General features: G+C 46.5%; 1 protein-coding gene across 14 annotated transcripts in view; it reads left to right on the forward strand.

The window, feature by feature from the left end:
* The window catches only part of MEGF11 (multiple EGF like domains 11), a 331,126-nt gene extending 311,474 nt beyond the window's left edge, over window positions 1-19,652 (forward strand). For 2 of the 14 annotated variants that reach the window (XM_084783853.1, XM_084783859.1), the window contains 10 exons: window positions 116-244; window positions 649-777; window positions 1,294-1,422; window positions 2,623-2,859; window positions 4,120-4,238; window positions 6,125-6,191; window positions 6,641-6,742; window positions 9,123-9,179; window positions 14,886-15,092; window positions 15,681-19,652. In XM_084783853.1, the coding sequence (XP_084639979.1) occupies window positions 116-244; window positions 649-777; window positions 1,294-1,422; window positions 2,623-2,859; window positions 4,120-4,238; window positions 6,125-6,191; window positions 6,641-6,742; window positions 9,123-9,179; window positions 14,886-15,092; window positions 15,681-15,838 (1,334 nt within the window). In that variant the 3' untranslated portion in view covers window positions 15,839-19,652. Of the gene's footprint in view, window positions 1-115; window positions 245-648; window positions 778-1,293; window positions 1,423-2,622; window positions 2,860-4,119; window positions 4,239-6,124; window positions 6,192-6,640; window positions 6,743-9,122; window positions 9,253-9,401; window positions 9,421-14,885 lie in introns of those variants that run through there. The other 12 variants (XM_084783857.1, XR_014779613.1, XR_014779614.1 and 9 more) reach the window with 12 other exon arrangements.
* Window positions 19,653-20,913: the final 1,261 nt, after the last annotated feature.

The raw sequence follows: 20,913 nt of genomic DNA on the forward strand, positions 1-20,913 counted from the left end.
CTCTGGGTCCACCCAGGTGTTCTGGCTCTGATGTGTACCCACCTCCCCTTCCTCTCCTCCCGCCCCTCTCTGCCCTGCCTTCCCCTTCTGCACCCCCCACCCCAACTCCTGACAGCCTGCCCACCTGGGTTCTGGGGCTCTGCCTGCTTCCATACATGCAGCTGCCACAACGGGGCGAGCTGCAGCGCCGAGGATGGGGCCTGCCACTGCACCCCTGGCTGGACTGGACTCTTCTGCACGCAGCGTAAGCCCTGCCTCCCAGCCTCCTAGCCACTCCCAGTCATATGCTGCAGCCTACTGGCCACTTTGCGAATAATCCTGGCTTGCAGAGGGAGGGAAGAGGCTGGCCCCAGGCTCACCCAAACTCCTGGAAGGTCATAGCTATAGGGTATCCCAGCAATCAACAAGCTCAGACCCTCCAACCATGGGGGTCTGTACAGCAGAGACCAGAGCTTGTCCTCTGCTTTGGAGGCCCTAGTTGTATGGCTCACCTTGCCTCTACCCTCCATCCCTTTAGCCTGAGGTTCAGTGGGTACAGATGGCTCTGCGGGCTCTGCTGCAGAGGAAGCAGCAGACAAGCCGGGTCCCAGCAACATCTCGGCAGTTCCCCTGAGCCCACAGCAACTGTGACCTGGGGTCTTGTTGTAGGTTGCCCTGCAGCATTTTTTGGGAAGGACTGTGGGCACATATGCCAGTGCCAGAATGGAGCCAGCTGTGACCACATCACTGGGAAATGCACCTGTCGAACAGGCTTCACCGGGCGCCACTGTGAACAGAGTAAGCTGCCCCAACCCTGCTCTGGTATTTGGGCCAGGCTTCTGGTCTCTGCCCATTACAGGGGAAGCTGCCGCCTCCCTCGGCCCCCATCCCCCATCCCTAACCCCAACCCAGGGCATTGTGGCTCCTGTACTCCAGCCTTTGAGGACAACTTCTGGGGGAGAAGACTGGTGTAACCTACACATTCATGCTTGGGGTATCTCTCCACTTTAGACAGAGCAGGGGTGTGGTGCACAGGGCAAGGAGAGACCAGAGGAAGACAGGATTTTCTGGCTCTTTAAATGAGTTCAGGAGGGAGAGGCAGGTGAGGCCTGCCTTCTCCGGTGCCCATGTGCCCTGACTCAGGGTGGTACACTCTACCCACTCCCAGCTATCAATACACAACAGGCCAGTTCAATAAGCTTCACTGTGGGTGGGACAGAAATGTCCTGTTGCCATGACCTTCCCCACTTGGGGTAGGAGTGGCTGGAGTGTGGCTGTGTCTCACTATCTACTTGCACTCTGCATGCCACACAGGATGTGCCCCTGGAACCTTTGGATATGGGTGTCAGCAGCTATGTGAGTGCATGAACAATGCCACTTGTGACCATGTCACTGGTACCTGTTACTGCAGTCCTGGATTCAAAGGGATCAGGTGTGACCAAGGTAACATATAGGGGGCAGTGTCCGGGTGGGGGGTGGAATGGGCCCAATCGTTGGTGGCTTCAGAGAGTTCTCACCAGACCAGTTGGGTTTTTATGACGCTACCTTTTATTCATAGTTGAGAGCCTCACTCCACAGCTCCTCTGTGCATATCCTCTGGGAATTTCCCCATGACCTAGTCAAGGGTGAACCACAAGCTATTGCTGGGAAAGGCCACCAGCTAGGCTAAGTTGGAACACTTGCCAAGTTTGCCTTCTGCCACTCCCTGCTAGGTGTCTCTGGGCAGGTCATTTCCTTTGCTGGGCCTTTTACCCCACATTCAACTGAGTAGATGTTAATCCAAAGGGCTCAATTTGAATCTAGCCGTATATCACGTGAGCGATCCCATGGTACAGCTGAGGGCATCAAACTGAGGCCATTTAAGGGAGTCCTCGGCACAGTGCCTGGCATGTGTGAGCACTCTGTAAATGATGAAATTCCTTGCAGATCTGGGAGGCTACTGTTAGTCTTAGAGGATGGAAGCAGAAACTCAGCTCTCAATTACCCAATTCAAACTTACTTTGCCACGTGAAGCTATGCAGCTGAGGCCTGTAATAGCCACTCTCTTCAGGCAGCAGCAGAGAGCCAGGGAGAGGCCCAGATGCTGCACAGCTGGAGGACAGACCCTCGCCACGGCAGACACAGAGGGACCTAACCACATATGTATAATCAAGAGGTGTTTTGGGGCAGTGATAGTCACAGAGCTCCCAGCTGTCGAGGCCAGTCTATCATTTGGTGCTTATGACTCCCTGGGGATGCTGGGGTTACTGTCTGGATGGACATTCTAAACCACATAGCTGGTAAAGCAAGGGGAGTAGCTCAGGACAGTTTTTCCTGACTGAATTACTGGTTGGGTAAAGTAACACAAGTTACCTAACCTTGGTGACTCGGTTTATTTTTTCAACCCTGCGGGAAGGGTAAGTAATTAGTTCCCTTTCTGTAGGCCCGCCGCAATAAAGCAAGTAACTTTAACTCATGTGGATCTGAGTAAATATTCCGTAGGCCTTTATTTTGCTTCACACCTAAGTCACATTTTCTTTTGTGACCCTGGGTCTTGATCCCCTTTATGGCATTTGAAGAAATGGGAGGCACTGTGAGGGTTGGGATTAGGCAGGGAGGAAGGGGCCAGGTCCACCTCTGGCTCAGGCCTCACTTTGCCCACAGCTGCCCTCATGATGGACGAGCTGAATCCCTACACCAAGATCAGCCCAGCTATGGGAGCAGAGCGGCACTCAGTGGGCGCTGTCACAGGCATCATCCTCCTGTTGTTCCTGGTTGTGGTGTTGCTGGGCCTGTTTGCCTGGAGACGGAGGCGGCAGAAAGAGAAAGGCCGAGACCTGGCTCCCCGTGTCTCCTACACCCCAGCCATGAGGATGACCAGCACAGACTATTCTCTCTCAGGTCAGGCTATGCCCTAGCATCTCTTCTTCACCCACACAACCTGGTAGGAAGCATGTGGTCTTCTCGGGAATATCCACATTTTTGGTTTCAACATGGGGGGCTGGGCCGGGGATGGTCACCCCATAGAGACAACGGGGGTGGGAGAAGTCTGTGGCTTTCCAAGTGAGTGGTGCTTCCTAGAACCTAGGCTCCTAGCAACTAGGGCTGGGTACCACTCCCTATCTTCGCACTCTCCTCACATGGATGGGCCTTCAGAAGCATGCAGAGTAAGTAGTAACTTTTTTAAGCAACCCAGAGAATGGTTCCCCAATGTGGAGCCTGGGCACCTTGGCCAACTGTGCCATATCCATTTTGCTTTCCCTGTGAGGGCCTAAGGCCATCCCTGAGGAGTGCCCAAGGAGCATAGTGACAAAGGTGGTGGCTCACTTAGGAGATGTCTCAAAGTTTGGCAAGTGTCCCTCTGGCAAATGTGCCAGAGCGCTAGGTGCCTAGATACAGTAGAAATGCCCATGGGCATTCTGTAGTCTGGGTGAGGCGTGTATGAAACTGCACCAGATACTTTCTCTCCCCTAACCTGGAACCTTGAAGAGAAGGTCTTGGGCTTCATATTTAGCTAACCAGTAGAGGCTCCCAAACTGCCCTCAGTTTGGCAAGGTCTGCCCTGTTGAGAAGAGGGTGGTGACTCTCCAATGGCTCATAGCTGACCTGTAGCCTCCTGCACCTTGTGCTTCAGAGTACCCAGACCACACACGCCATTCCTGCTAGGTGCTGCCTGCTGTGTGCCAGCTCAGAGCTGGCCTCAGTATAGACGCTGCCTTCTGAGACCTCCCAGCCACGGTGTCTAACAACAACAAGCAGGAATGACTGGGTTTTCCCCAGTCATGTAGAATCTTCAGAAGAGCTAGAGTCAACAAGAATAGAATTCTCTATATACTTATTACTAGGGTCTGACTCTAAGGGAAGCAAGGGAAAGTCAATCCACTCAAAATAGCACTCAAAGACATGAAGCCATCAGAGGCAGCATTCAACAACTTCCAGCTGGCCACGCCTCCCCTATACTAGTAGCAAGCTTGGTCTGTGAGCTGCACAGAGGGCAGGCATTGCTTTAGGGCTAGCGGATGCCCCACAGTCTGGAGGATATGAGGGATTAGCTGCCTCTTTGCAGGGGACACTAAAAAATGCTGGCCCCAGCATTAGTTCTGAAGTATCTCAACCAAGGGCAGGTGTATGATGGAATATGGCTCCTTGTTCTCTTCCCAGATTTGTCTCAAAGTAGCAGCCACGCCCAGTGCTTTTCCAATGCCAGCTACCACACACTGGCGTGCGGGGGGCCTGCCACCAGCCAGGCCAGCACTCTGGACAGGAACAGCCCCACCAAGGTACTGGCCCCTTGGCTCCCCAGCCCTCACCCACTATCCTCTCTCCATTCAGCACTCCCCTCTGCTCAGGAAGGAATTGGACCTTCACATGGAAGTGTTGTGGAAATTCTACATTAAGAGCAGTCACAGGACTCAGGGGACATGAGAGCACTCTGAATCATGTAACTGGGGAAGATTTGTTGTAAGGAGACAGCAGGCTCTATCCCATGCAACTATCCCACACTGCCCCCTCACTGGAACACACCTGCACTTTGTGTTTAGATTAACTAGTACCTACCAGAACACAGTAACATCACATGCAGCCATCTTATCCCACACCTGTGTATACAATGTAGCCACTTTGGTCATGTGCTAGTATGTATACTCAAAACATATGTACTTATCATAGATTACTGCAGTGTAATAAAGCAATATACTATAAAGTAACTCATCCAATTAACTACTTGATGCCTTTTAAGCTTGGGCATAATGTCATCAATAGATGCATCTGTTGAGAACTCAAACACTGTGGCTAGTGTTCCTGCTAAAGAAGGATCAACCAGTTATGTGCCCTGACAGCTCCAAGCACAGCACTGGGTCATAGACTAAATAGATGTCTGTAGTCACAAATATTACAGATCTTAGAGAGCAATGTCTCAGCATATGTGTGTAGGTAGCATGTAGTACATTCCTTGATGGGCCAGTAAGAGGCAGGGTGAGAGACAGACATCAACAGCCAAGTGTAAGGTTTGTGAGGGGTTCCTGCTACATATACTTCCTAACACCCACCGAAGCATGTGCCCCACACACATACTCAGAATGGCAGGACCAATTAGGGAGTGACAATCCCAGGATATCTGGCTTCCTGTACCATCTATCCTGGACCAGGAACACAGCTTTCATATTTTAGGCCTCTTCCCTGGAGCTCTGAGGATCCCTTCCTCTCCGTCTGTCCCCTGAAGAATGGCATCAGCCCACGGACCTGGGCTGCTTTTCTATCAAACAGGGTACCCAGAGGCCCAATGGCTTTGACTGCTCTGCCTGCCATTTTCCACCCAAGACTTGTTTCCAGGCTCGTTCAGCTTTAAGTGTGAGCAGCCAAGAGTAGAGAATTCAGTTGCCCAACAGGCAGCTCTTGATTAACTACAGTCACGTTATCAAAGCTGCAGCAGGCTAGAGGCACCAGCCAGGGATGAGACAAAGGTTCCAGGCCATGTCACTATTTGTTTAAGAGCCAGCCATTCCTTCAGTAAAGGACCGACTGCAGAGGAGTCCACTTGGTGAACCTCTGGTTTGGCTCCTCTCACAGGGCCTGAGTCTGGCCCAGTGTAGACAAGAACCCCTCCTGGCAGACAGAACATTTGCAGCAAAGGTAAGCACAATGCTATGGAGGGGGCAGGCAGCTGAGAGCCCAGTTCTAGAGCCAGCTTTGCCTGTGACTCCTCTGTGCCTGAAATAACATGAAGGGCAGCAGTGCAGGGAGAGGACTGTATCATCAATCTCATGACTGCAACTTTGTCTTGGTCACAGTAAAGAGACTCTCACATATGGCCCAGGGGGACAAGCACCATGGGCAGCACCCACCTCTGTACTGGGAATGCCTTGGGTTACACATGGGAAACTGACAGAATCTCCTCCCCTGCAGCATTGGCCCACATGCCTTCTGAAACTCATGTATGCTGCAGGGGCCTGAGAGCTCAGTTTGGGCATATTCTGTTCTCACCGGCCTCAACTACAGCATGGTAGCTTGTCACATGACATAACATCTGGTCCTTCTTTACCCAGTCATCCAGGGCCTGGGAATTTAGGAGCATCTCAGGGATGGGTTCACTGAGGCTGGGCCAAGTGTCACCTTGGGGAAGGGCAGCTGAGACATGAGGTATTAACTGGCTCTCCTCTCCAAACAGCTCAGTAACAAGTCCCTTGACAGAGACACAGCAGGCTGGACCCCCTACAGCTATGTGAACGTGTTAGGTCAGTAGTGATCTGAGTCATCTTTCCTGTCAGTCCCACCCTGACCTCTGACCTCTGTACTGAGGGGAAGTGCCCTATCTCAAATCTAAAGAGTTGAGTCCTGAGCATGACTTCCCCTGTGGTTAAGTGTACAGGGAGTGTGTGGTTATGGCCCAGTGACTACTACTAGGGATGGGGTGTAGAGATTTCCAGCTGGTAGCAGATTCGGCAGTGCAGAAAAAGATCCTCTGCCTATAACTTTTCAAGGGCTTCTTTCCTCTGCCTTAGTGGAGGGTGGAATGAATGGGAAGGGAGGAGAAAAAGACAGATGCCTCAGCCCCTTTGGAATGCTACATGAAGCCCCTGATTACTTCTGGCCTGCCCCTCGCCCCATCCTGTGCTTCCCACCCCCTTCTCCTGCCATCCAGGCCCTGGGAATAATGGCTCCTCCCTGTCATTCCTCTCACTAGACTCCCATTTCCAGATCAGTGCCCTGGAGGCCAGGTACCCGCCCGAGGACTTCTACATTGAACTTAGACACCTCAGCCGCCACGCTGAGCCACACTCACCAGGTCAGACCCCTCAGCCCTTCCTTCCACCCCAAGAGCAGACTGCTCTATACCCGATCCCATGGAGCCTTCCATGACTAGTCTACAGCCCCTAAGCCCTACCTAAAGTGGCAGTCTGTCCCAGTCTTTCTCACTACCATTTTCACCCTCACCATGCCAGCTGATGTGGACCAAGTGGTGCTTGTGAAGGTGGCACAGCCTAGCTGTACTGCCTCCAATCTGCAAGATGCAACCCAATCATGGTATAGGTAACAGAAGGCCAGCTCTTTAGACAGAAAAGCTCAATGATTCCCAGGAAGGCCACAGACCTAACAGTAGCCCAAACTCTATCTACTTAGAAAATGAGGTAGAATTGTCAAGCAGAGACCAGGAGAAGGTAGGCAGTATCCTCTGGACTCAAAAAACTGAGCTCAAACCTAGTAGCTCTGAGAGAGGTATCAAAAAGACACTTGACAACTGAGTCTTGAAAGGGAGAGCATGTGTATCAGTTACAGAAATGAGTGTCAAAGGACTACAAAGGATGGACAGAGAATGTGGCTTCCCTACAAAGTAGCTCTTCTAGGCCAAGCACCCTGGGGAAGAGGCTCAGAATGCTAGACAGCTCTGAGCTTGAGTTTGGGCTCTAGCGGACTCTCCATGCGCCAGTAAAACTAAGTCAACTTCTGCAGGTCTCTGGTCCAAGAAGCATGAAAGTTCAGAATTTTTCTTGTTGAGTAGGCATGGCTGCAAGGACCCTGATGGCTGTAGGTTCCTCAACTATGGCTAAGCATTTAATACCATTTGGACTTTTGTCCCAACCTTCACTCCACCTCGAGGTCTCTGTGGTCCAAATGGGAACATAGGGCATCATCTGGGCTCAGCACCAGTTCCTCCCTGTTCCATTGACCTTCAACCACTGTAGCCAGGGTACCACACACTGTCATTTGTTAGCTCATGGCAAGCTAGGCTGTGGCCACTAAGAGACCAACTGAGGTGATCTGGGCTCTACCACAACTCAGCTTTTTCCTGTTTTATATAGGGGGCGGGGGTAACATTATAGGTACCCTCCTTTCTTCAATGAGAACAAAGGAATCCCTCGACTATATTAACTGTTAACTCAAGGTCAGCATGGCCTGCTGTAGGTGTTTGAAAGGTATGGGTTCCTACAGGCCTTTTAGAATGGTGTACAGAGCAGAGAGGTGTGAGCTCCTGCAAATTTAACTTGGGAACTCAATGTAGAGGAAGGATCCAAGTATCAGTGGGTTTGTTGTTGATGTCAGAAATGTTAGCAAGTTATGTGGAGTCCAACTATATTTTGGTACGCATTTATCAAATGCCTTCCCTGGTACTGTTTTCAATTAAAGGCCAGGGTGTATCTGGTTAAGAACTTATAATGCTCTTGGTCCAACACCCATATCAGATAGCTGACATAAAACTCTAGCTCCAAAGGACATCCACAGGCACCTGTACTCACGTGTACATAGGGAAAAATTAAATTAAAAAGTTGGCTATGGTGGCACACACCTTTAATCCCAGCACTCAGGGACAGAGGTAGGTGGATCTCGGTGAGCTGGAGGACAGCCTGATCTCCAAAGTGAGTCCAGGACAGTCAAGGCTACACAGAGAAACCGTATCTCGACAAACCAAGACAATAGTGATGAGAGTTAACTATGAGTTAATCATTACTGTGCCAACATGGAAAGGCCAGACTTGCTCCCACCTCTGGGATCATTTAGTGTATGTCCTGCTTCTGGCTAGGGCTCAAGACAGTGCATTCTGAGAGCCTAACAGCAATATGAAGAAGTCCTTAGGGCTGAAAAACACTGGCAGCATTTTCAGGAACAAAGTTCTCCTTCCTCACTCCCTTCAAAATGAGTTAACTGAGCCAGCTGGCTGTGGCCTGGAATGACTGTTCTTCCTGGAAAGACACTAATCAAGTACCCCAGCTACTTGTCTACTTCTCCCTGGCACCCCCTAGATCCAGGAAAGGCAGAATCGGAGCTCAGAGGGAAGGAATTCTGTCTCCAACTCCACTCCAAAGCCAAGGGAAAGAAAACCAGAATTCTCTACCTCTTCCCCTCCAGCTGAGGACTGGTCTGGTTTCATTTCTTACCTTGTGCCTCCAGAGCCTGGCACTTAACAGAGACCAAGACAGCATCCTGCAAGACAGGAACAGGTTAGAGGAAAGCCAAGAAAGAGGGCGCAGGAGCCCATTTCAATGTGATGAGCTTTTAAGAATCCGAGTATGTTCAGAACTATTTAGAATAGATTAAATCCAGATTAATTTGCTAGAAGTAAACAACTACTGTCTGGGTAAAAGAAGAAAACTGCAAGGAGAGGAAGAAGCCACCAGCTGTCTATGAAAACCTCACCCCGTATTTTCTTTCCTTCTGTTTTTATGCAGGCACTTGTGGAATGGATAGACGTCAGAACACATACATTATGGACAAAGGCTTCAAAGGTAGAGTATCTAATCCTGATGTCCTGTTACACAGGGCTTAGCAAAAGAGCACACATCTGAGATGGCAAGGAATTCTTCCCAGAGAAACTGCAAACCCTGTGCCCCTTAAAACAAAAACAATAACAAACAAAAAAGCCAAAAAGACCACAGGACTCAGAGCCACTGGTGGCTCTGCCCAGAAGGAACAATCCTAACAATGATGAATTCATCTTTCCATTGCAGTTGCACCTGCTTAGCAAACACCTGTGGGTTTGTTCTAGATGCCAACTAAATGTCTTCGGAAATGTAGACTGTCATTATCCAACCAATTAGAACGAGTTAAATTGATTATAAATCTGAAATAAAATCAATCTACCTGCCCCAGAGGCCTTCTGTCGTTGTCCTGGCAAGACCACCCCCCTGCACCTGCTGCCTTTCTGGGGCACAAGGGATGCAGATGGCACCCAGTGTCAGTATTGTATGGCCCCCACCCTCGAGAGATCTCTGCACCCAAGAGAGAGCAGGAAAGCCAAGACAGATTCCCTACGCCACCGGAACTACATACAAGGTGGACCATCCCTCTAGGAATTCTACAGAAAAGAGAAAAAAAAAAAATCAAGTCCAGCCCCTGGATTAGCTCCTAGGTTTAAATGATGGCACATGTGAGCTAGGCAGCAAGTTTTGGAACTCTGTCACTTATTAACTATGTGCTTCCTAGGGTTGTTTCTTCATCTACAAGGTTGGGATAATTATGCCTGTCCTGTTGACTCATGCCTGTCTTGTTATCTAACAAGGTTATCTTGGCTGTCCAATAAAGTCAGATGGGAAGTACTCTGTATATTATAAAAGTGGTACCAATGTGATGTCTCTGGGAAATGTCTCAAACTTTCAGTCAAACTGAAAGAGCAATAATAAGTCAGCAAAGCTCCCAGCTGATAGGCTAACTCTAGCTCTGCACCAGATTCACCCAGCAAGCAAGTATGTTCAAACTGCAGATCTTTACACCCACATCAGACGCTGCTGCAGTAGACAGAAAGGGGAGCCCTGCACCCTGCAATTGCAAGGACAGCGCTATGGAATTTATTACCCAACAACACTTGTCTAAACTTGCCCAGGTTTCTGTTCTGACCTTTCAGACATAGCATGGCCATCTCCTAACCAAGGAGAGCAACTTGTGCACAACTCTTGGGGAGAAGGCTATTGAAAGTGGGATGAGCAGACCCAGGTGGTGGTGTGTTCTACAAGCAAGAGAACAGCAGGGCTGAGTGAGCGTCAGCATGGTTTAGGATATACAGAACCCAGGAGATATGTCTGAAGAAGGAGGCCATTCCCCAGCTCCAAGCCAGCCCACACAGGCAGTATCCCCCACCCCCGCTCCAGGAGCTTGATTATACCAAGTTTCTGATAGTTCTGGCTTAAACTGTCCAAATGGAGACAAACACCATTTTGGTATGTGAGGTTGCCTACAGAAGCCTTGGTTTCTTTCTTAGTGAGCTCTCCCACGGCCTTTGAGACTTTGAGAAGACGTATGACTCAATGGAGAGTAATAGCTCAGACAGGCCCTGAGATTAGTATCCAAGCACACCTTCCATTTGCACCTTTCATCCTGTGACGGTGTTTAGGGTAACTACTTTTAAACTCAAAACCATAAGCGTAAAACAAAGCCAATGAAAGCCAGTTTCTGCCTTGGCATCATTGCATTCCTGTCATATGGTATCATCTGAGTGCATGGGCGGCTCTAACAGGCAAGCGGCCAGATTCTGTTTCACCACTGGCTCTAATCAGCCTTTAAATTAGAGAGAACTGTGTAGGCAAATGTGCCATTAAGTGTTGGGGGCCAATGTGACACAACAGAGTTCAAAGAGAGGCAAGTGAAATATCAGGGTAGTACCTTACAGAAAAGCTTATAAAAACACATGGAACAAATCCTTCCTGATGGCCAATTTTCCAAGCATCCAATCAGCTACTTCATGTCACTAATTTAAACTATTTCCTAAATCAACAAGGGCAAAGCCAAACTCAACAGGACTAATTAAGAGTCTGGATATTCCCTAAACTTGGTGTGTGTGGCATGGGGGTGTGAGGTATGTGTGTATGGGTGGCTTGTCAGACAATGAAAGGATTCCAGTTCAGCTGTATGGTATTCACAAGACACAGCAGTACCTGTGGGTCTTAGCTTCTTCTTTAAAAAGCACAGTTTGTAATAGCATCATCTCTAAGACCCCTTACAGCACTGACATTCTGAAAGTCCTAATTCAGGTAACATCCACTTTTTTCTCTGTAACTGGGAACTCTACTCACTGTCACCCTGGAAGTCTGAAGGAGACAAGGAGACTGCTTACACAGCTAAGCACTTGTCTTCCCTTTTCCCCTTCAGCATAACGACTGTACAATAAACTGTCTTGTGTCCAATTCCTTGTTTGTCATGCTTTCAAAGTGTGACAGGGGGGAAAAAAAACCACTTCTCTCCACCTCCTGTCTGGGAATCCTTGAACCTGTACACTGTCAATCCCCTGCTACCCAATCTTTCTCTCTCTCCAAGTAACTTTGAGTTCTCAGATATTTAGATGCTTGAAAACTCCTTTTGTGACTGGCCAGTGTTCTCTGGACCTCAGGTCTCCCCTGTCCATCCCTCCCCATATCCTATCTCTCACTGAAGTGAAGGATGCCAACGTAATCCCAGGAACAGAAGCAGCAGGCCTCCTATTGACAGCAGTAGCTCAGAGGAGAGCAATAGATAGTGCCTGGGGTTCCACACACAGAGTAACTTGGGTCTTAAAAAGCTAATAGGTGCAGAACATTCATAGAACAACTTTGGGAAGCAGTTTCCTCTCTAGGCCTGTGCTTCCTCAAAAAATGATGTTCCTTTCAGAAACCCAATCTGAATGTAGTAATAACCCTGAGTACAAACGGCCCAGAGGAAGAAACAAGAAGAGTAAGCGCCGGGGCACTTGGCAGACAGCACACTTCCCCTTTCTCTGCAGTGCCCTGACAGGCAGGCACTGTGGTGGGAGTGGCGGTGAAAGGATGAGGAAGTTTTCTAGCCCAGCTGGTTATTTTCCCCACACCCAGCCCTCACAGCAGGCAGGTGGATGAGTCAACAAGAGAAAAGCTGAGCTTCCTGAGGTTGCGTTTTCCAGCTTGTCTCACCAGTTGTCAACAAAGATGGGATAACTCAGCACCCTTTGCTACAGCCATTCTCCATGGACTTCTCCTTCCTGTCTTGGTCTGCAAACCTTTTATACAAGACTCTTGGCCCTGAGCCTAATGCCCTCCTCCCCAGCTCCAACTTATACACCGAAATGGATAAAAGCTAATATTTTCTTCTTCAAATACTGAGAGTAGGCCACTGTTTCACTTTCTGGTGAAAATACAGCTGGATGAGGCTCTAAGACTTCCCCACTACTCTGAGTCACTAAGCTTGACGCTTAGCCTTTCCTCTCAGCAGGCCTTGGTATTGCTAAGAAGGATAAACCGAGGCGGCTGTAGAGAGCTTACATTGGGTAACTAGATATCCTGGGGGAAACATCTTGATGTCAGATAAGACAGCGGTTGCGGTCTAAGCTCTAAGCATTAGACTAACAAACTTGGACCTTTGGTTTCCTCATTTCTAAACAGTATGAGCAGTCTCTTCTTGCCCAACCCCCCTGAAAGGTACTAAGTTTCTTTCTGTTTGGTTTGAGACCAGGTCTCACTATAAATAAAGGCATGTCCAGCCTCAACTTGATATGCGATCCAGGCTGGCCTTAAACTCAGATATTTGCTAGCCTTTGCCTCCCAAATCCCTGGTTCCAGGTGCACCCAATGACACCCGTCGCCTAACTTCCAAATAGCCTAACTAGAATGAAGGTCACTCCTTAAGTGCCAACAATATAAGCTATCCGTCAATTCCACAAAATAGGCAACCATGACAGCGGTGATAGCTAATGAATGGCTTTCAGACAGGAAGCCCTGAGCCTCTCCACTGCCTGATGAGTTTAGATCAACAATTATTGGAACTGACTGGGACGCTGTCAGGCTTACAGCACTCTCCCGTACTAAGGAAGTATCGCAAGGCACGCTAAGATAGATGGCATGAGGCAAGTCACAATCCAGGACCCAGGCTTCCAGCAACCCAAGTGTCTATCTCCCTGCCCTTCGCTCCTAGCTACAGCAGGCTGACACTGCCCATTATCTAGCACGAACGTTTTTTCCTGAGTCAGGAGCTACAAAGGTCAGTCTTAGACCAACCACACTGAAAGCAATTTTTCTCCCAACTTGTGAGCTAAACTGGATTGAAAAGGGCTTTGAATTTGCTTCTGGAGCTGGCTTTGCTACTGAAAGGCAGTGGGACCCCAGGGAGCTTACTTCCCCCACTCTCTTCCTAAGCATTGAGGTGGGAGGAGGGGATAGTACATGAGTTCGCGTATACACAAAACCCAGGGCTGCTACCCGCTAGAAGAGCTGCTACCCGCTAGAAGAGCTGCCTGCGTTCATTCTGAGCAAATCCCTCCTCGCTGGACCTGCTGTAGAACAGACTACTCGTGCTGCTGCACATCTCAGTCACTTCAGCCACTTGCACATCCAGCTCCCCTTGAGTCACATGGCTTTCTGTGACTTTAACATTTTCTGTAAAATCACAAGCAGGGGGTAGGGCGCTTAGATAGCAGCAGCCCAGAGCAGAAACTGTGGTGGTTCTCTAAGAAGATTCCCTAAGAATTTCACCAACTGACTTTCACAGACATTTCTGGGGAGAAGCCTCTTAACTCAGGCTTGACTGTCAAGGTCCAGCCACAGGGTTATTTCCAGACACCTTGCCTGCCAGTGCCTCACATCTAAGAGTCACAACTGTCAGGCTGGCTTCCTGTCCTACAATGCGCACAGACCATCATCCCATGAGGACAGTCATTCGGGACCTCTTGCCTCCAGGAGAGCTTCTGTCGCTTCATCTCACTGGGCCACCATCCCGCGCCCTTGTGCAACTGAGTCCCAGTAGCAGAGAAGAACAGGACTCAAACAGGCTCCCGCCAACACGCCCAGTGACTGAGGAAGGCCAGCCTGGCTGCACTGTGACCTTGCTAAAACACAACTGCTTCTCAAAGGCCAGCTTGAGACTGGGGGCTTTTTATCCATGCTACACTTCAGTTAGCCCACTCTAAGCATGAGCTTCTGAAAGACGGGGATGCTTTTATTTGTAGAAGGCTGCTAAATGGCTGACATGAACACTAAACCACAGATCTGCTGCTGCCGCTGAACCAAAGCTTCTAGTCACTAGAACTCCAAAGAATGGTATCAGAAAATATGGGACAAAGAAGTCCCCTGAACACAGGTTTAAGTCTTGGCTCTGCAGTGCTGTTCACTAGCTTAGGACCCTAGCCACGTTACTGAATCTCTCGGCAACATGCCAGATTGCATCTGTATAAACTAAGTGATACATGTAAAAACACTGTGAATATCTTGAGCTAATATCTAATGACTAAAGCCAACCGTTTTTTGTCCTCCAAAACATGTTTTTGTAAAAAAAAAAAAAAAACAAAAAAAAAAAACAAAAAAAAACAAAAAAACAAACAAAAAAAAAACGCCTGAGAAAGCATACTGTAAGACATTTAATAAGATTTCATCTTCTAGTATCCTATTTTTTCCAGTCCCAGGATCCTAAAGGTATACAAGCTTGACTGAAGTCTGTTTCTGGTATCTAGATGAACCCTATGCCCTTGCTTGTGCTAAGAAATCTCTCTTGCCTTGCAGATTACAGGAAAGAATCTGTGTGCAGTTCTAGCACTTGCTCCTTGAACAGCAGTGAAAACCCTTACGCCACAATTAAGGACCCACCCATCCTCACCTGCAAGCTTCCAGAAAGCAGCTATGTAGAAATGAAGTCACCTGTGCACACGGGGTCTCCATACACAGATGTGCCATCCTTGTCGACCGCTAATAAAAATATATATGAAGTTGGTAGGTGTCTCACATAACTAAGCAAAGCCATGGGAACAGTGCAGCATCTCAAGTGAAAACAAGCCCTCCTCCACCCACTCTATTTCCATAACACACCCTTCTGTTTGGTTGCTTTGGAGGAACCCAGGGAGAAACTCCGTCCCAGGACTGCCCTCCCCTCTAATGCAGGAATCCAAAATCTTGTGCCACTCTGCTTACAAACCACAAATGATAAGCAGCAGAAGCAGCGAGGGTGGGGGACCAGCGTGTAACATTTCAGCTGAGTGTTGATACAAATGCAAGTCTGAAAACAAATGGGAACAGCAGTTTCTAAGTCACTTCCCCAGCTTTAACTAGGATCCTAGCTGCCTCATAAGACCTGCATGTCTAGGATACCTTGAATCTCTTGTTGTTAGGCAGAGGCTGGAATTCTGACAGTACACTTTTTCCATCTCTTGGGCAAGCCTCCGCCCTAATCCTCATGTATTTGTCAGATTTAAATATACCCACAGTCCCTCTCCCCAACAAGTTTAAATACAACTTTCTTCCCTCCCACCAGGCAACACAGCTAATCTGTTCTCTGAACTCATTTTTCACTATATTCCTTAGAGCCCACAGTCAGTGTGGTCCAAGAAGGCCGAGGTCTTAACTCCAGCTATATCCAGAATGCATACGACCTACCTAGGAACAGCCATATTCCTGGTCATTATGACCTCCTCCCAGTAAGACAGAGTCCTGCCCATGGGCCCTCCCAGGACAAGCAGTAAGAGGAATAAATTTCTCTCTTAGTGTGCTCTGCCGACTATTCTCTGACTCTGAAAGAAGACAATCCGTGACTTGAAATATCAATAGAGACTGCCGTGAGCTGTGTTACTAGTTCCTTCACCTGGACTGAAAGAACTGCTTCCAAATGGGATTGGGTAACTGTTCCAGAAAGTCTGTCCACCAAGGCAAATCCTATCACCTTCAGCCCTAAGTGATATGATTTTCAAAACATTTAAGATACCGCTACTCATCAACATCAGCTAAAAGATATGCATTTAATATTCCAAAACTACGCTTAAGAAGCATGTAGCTTGGATCTGAAAACTTTCCTAGGAAGAAAAGGGGACAGGAGGGGAGAGGGGGCGCTTTAAAGCACCTGAAATGTATATGTGCTGTTGATTGCTGTTACTATCAACATTTGTTTCAGTATCTAGGGGAGTTGGTGCATGGACATGAACTGTTTTAATATTAATTGCAAAGTCTGTGTCATACAGGTATGGCCCATCAAAATATAACAGCCACAGTCAGAGTTTAAAATACAGCCTAATTCTGACAACTTACATTTTCTTTTCTTTTCTTTCTTTTCTTTTTTTTTTTTTTTTTTTTTTTGGTTTTTTGAGACAGGGTTTCTCTGTGTAACCTTGGCCATCGTGGACTCACTTTGTAGACCAGGCTGGCCTCAAACTCACAGCGATTCGCCCGCCTCTGCCTCCCGAGTGCTGGGATTAAAGGCGTGCGCCACCACGCCCGGCTCTTTCTTTTTTTTTTTTTTTTTTTTTTAAGATTTCTTTATTTATTATTATGTATACAGTGTTCTGCCTGCATGTACACCGCAGGCCAGAAGAGGGCATCAGATCACATTTTGATGGCTGTGAGCCACCGTGTGGCTGCTGGGAATTGAACTCAGGACCTCTGGAAGAGCAAACAATGCTTTTAACTACTGAGCCATCTCTCCAGCCCCCAACTTACATTTTCTTTCTTTTCTTTTTTTTTTCCAACTTACATTTTCAAAAACAAGATTTAATAAAGATGGATTCATTTTATTCTGCACTATTAGTGATAATAGGCAAAACAGGAAGGGGTGGGGGGAAGTAATAGTTTCAAAAGTATAGCAGTTTCAGCCAGTCTAGAATCATTTCTATGCCAGTCTTGACAAGTTTTGTCAAGTCAAAGTTCAGGAATAATGAATGCCAGCTCTGGCCTGACTGCACTGCATCAGTTCACCCAACACCTGAGTCACTCTGTGTGCACCAGAGAACTGAGATGCTGCTCTAAGAAAGCAGTCACAGGACTGGGAATGTAGCTCAGCGAGAGTGTTTGCCTACTGAGCAAGGCCCTGAGCTTGATCACCAGCATCATAAAAAAGGCACGGGCTGGTAAGAATTAAGTTTCCCTGAAAACATCTAATTGGCCCATTCACTGTTTTCAAGCAATTCTTTGGATGGTGCTTGACATAGTGTGGAACCTCAGTGTAGAAGAAATTACACAAATTTGGGCATGACAAGCTTATGTTCCATTGTAAGTTTTTGATGGAACTAAACAAATAAATGTTAAAAAAAAAAAAAAAAAAAGTAAAAGCCCACCAACCACCTATGAGATGAGCAAATATGTGTTCTGTTAGATGGTGCTTTAAATGTCCTGCTCTGCATAGGTTTCAACTAAGGCTTGGAAAATTCTGAGCAGCCAATTCCCAAGTCCAGTATAGGACCTCTTCACAAGAATTAAGAGCAAAAAGGGCAAACTGGAAGTTAATGGTCACCCTTGTGCCATCCCATGCTCTTAAGAGGAATAAGGGTCTAGAGCTAGTGAAAATCCTCTAAAAAGGATTTACAGAAGAGCGATTAGAGGACTGCAAAGCTAGATACTGCTACAGGAAGTAGTAGTCATACTCTTAGTTTAAGTAATAACCAACACAAGAAAGAAAATAAATATATGAGCCACTCTGTCTCCTCCTTTCACTCAAGGCATAAGCCACTTTAGCATTAGAGGAACATATACATGAATGCTGCATGTGTGCATGGAGTGAGTGATCAGCAATAGTAAACTTTCCCAAAAGCCTTATTAAAATAGAAACATTAGAAACTATTTGTAGACCTAAATTAATATTTCTCATACATATATATAAAAAATACAGTTAAGAGACTCACCTCAGTATTTCAGGGCCATAGTGCTCAATTATCTTTGTGAAGCAAGGATGAAGAAGCATGGCAAAATCCAATCAGCAAGGAGAAATGGTGTCTCAATCCCAGGCTTTCTCTTCTTCCCTTATCTTGCACATACAATAACTGCCACCTGGCAGACTGCAATCGTGCAAATTCCCAGCCTCACTTCTCTCTTGCCAACTACACTCTGCACAAAAGTACTGAGCAAGAGGCGGGATGGCTAGAGCACCAAGTCAAGAGATGTTGGCACCACTCTTGTTAAGTCACTTGCCCTCTTTGGGCTCCTTTATTTCCCACACATTAAAGAGGAGAGACACAGAGTGGGAGCAGAGCTCTAACAACTCTCCAACTGTAGCACTCTACAACATTTCAAGTAACATAATTCAATCAGGCAATACAGAAGAGAAGGGAAAGGGCACAGGTGTGATTAACTGTGGTGACAGCGGCAGCCTTCACATAGCTAGGAGCTAGCACTAGGACACTCCAATCATGCAGAGCAACTGTTAGCAGCTTCTTTCTAACAGTGGCAAACAGGGTTGCAGTCAGCCTAAACACGTGCACTGTGCAGTCAATAGATGATTTGGAAAGATCTGCTCAATTATTTTTCAAAATGAAAATTTCAGTCCAGTAAATTAATATGTATACAAGTCAGACAAAGAAAACACAGATATTGTACAATAGTATGAGAGACTATGAAATGCAATACTTTTTTAAACCACAGATTTGTAATATATTTGTTCACTGTGCAGGGGACTGTACCTTATACAAAATAAAATGGATTCTCAAACTAACGTTACAAGAATGCCTACTGTTGTGTTCACACTGAAAATCTATAACCTACATTTTACGTTTAAGACAGAACTAATCTACATTTGATATGGTTACTTAAAACAGTTGGAAGAATGAAAATTACTACAACAGACTTTGAAAAATGAAGCAAGAGGTTTTTTTAAAGTAACAAGTGGGATCTCCTTAACACATGTTAAGTATTTTAAAATCACATTCACGCCAGTATTAAGTTTCTGTTTTCTCAAGGACATGTACTCAAAGGCAACCATTACAGCTTATGTTACACTCGAGGGGCACAAAGGACAAGTGCAAGGACTGCCCAATTTATATAAATCCAATGAATAGCTTTTGACTAATAGAATTTAGTATATATATCTGCTTTAGGACATTTTAAATAAAATCTTCAGACATAGCTGGGTTTAAAATATAAGAAAAAAAAACCCACAATTGTAAGATAGTCCTGATGAGTCACGACTCTAGTAATCCCAGCACTGAGGAGGCTAAGGCAGGAGAGTTTCAAGTTGAAGCAGCTTGGGCTACATAGTGAGCTCAGGAGGAGCCTAGGCTAGGAGACTTTATTTCAAAAACTGTAAACGTAAGGCAGCAAGATTATTTAAAAAAAAAATGTTACTCAGCTGAGCACAGAGCTTGGTGATAGAGCATTTGCTTAGCATGCACGAAGGCCTGGGTTCAGTTTCCAGTACTACAAAAACTTAGAAAATACAGATGCTTACTGGGCTGGCAAGATGATCAATGCCTAGGATCCATAAGTATAAGGTTCAAGTTGTCCTCTGGCCTCCACATGTATGTATGTGTGCATATACACACAGAAACACACACACACACACACACACTCCAAACAAATTAATATAAAATTTAAAAATAACTTCTAAAATTAGCTCATTAAGTTTAATTTGTTTTTCAGACTTTTTTGTTTTGTTTTGGTTTGGTTTTGGTGTTTTTGGGTTTTTGGGTTTTTTCAAGATAGGGTTTCTCTGTGTATCCCTGGTTGCCCTGGACTTGCTTTGTAGACCACGCTAGCCTCGAACTCACAGAGATCTGCCTGCCTCTGCCTCCCAGAGTGCTGGGATTACAGGTGCAATTGTACCCCACTCTTCTTAAGACGGTCAAAGGTATATATGTTATCCTCATATTAAATCAACTTAAAATATTCCCACTTGTGATACTTAAAAGTTATTTTTGGCTAGGTATGGTAACACATTCCCATAGTCCTAGCTCTTCAAGGGGCTGAAATAGAGGGTTTGGAATTCAAAACCAGTCTGGGCAAGTTAGTGAAACTATGCAGAAGAACACTTGCTTTTAATACATTTTAATGTATGAGACCCCATGTTTAGTCACCGATACCACCCACTGGCCCCCCCACAAAGTTATTTCAATTTAGTATAAAGTTTAACCAAGAATAATATATTTTTGCTACTCAGAAGTAAGTGCCATTCAGGAGAGACAAATAACAAGTAACTCTTCAGGATGGAGATTGACAAATTTAGTGAACAAAGTGAAGTTTACACTCTGTGAGTCTCTGAATTAACTAGTACCACAAAGGACAGTCAGGGGCCAACGGCTGCAGGTTGCACCTTTAGCACCCATACATTATTCAGTCATTCACCTACTGAGAAGAAAGACACAAGAATTCGTTTGATCAGTGAAGCAATGGGAGATGGAAAACTTCTCTAAGTTAGGGTGGATTCATGGATGACGACATAGGAGCTCATTACATTATTTGTGCTTTGTACTTTTTAAAATTATAAGTCTATATTTATAGAAATATAGCTATAATTCTGTGCTATTTTAATAATTTTAAAACAGAATAGTTAATTTTCAGAATATAAACATGAACAAAATATTCTTTGCCTTGTAGATCTTACAATGTGATTACAAATGGCCAAAGGTAAAGGGAGGCCATTGGTGATGCCAATGACGCACGCAGTTTCTTCCTTGACTTACAGAGCACTCAACAGCAGTCCAGACCAACCGCACCCAGGTGGAAGCTCTGCTCTTGACATCAGTTGTCAGAGTCCCTCCTCATTCTAGCTTCAGCTGCCTAAACAATTGTCTACCTATCAAACTGCCTGCCCTGGAACCCTGGGTAAGGGGCAGTATGGAAA

The sequence above is a fragment of the Acomys minous genome (assembly GCF_964271855.1).
Source record: "Acomys minous genome assembly, chromosome: 5".
Lineage (NCBI taxonomy): Eukaryota > Metazoa > Chordata > Mammalia > Rodentia > Muridae > Acomys > Acomys minous.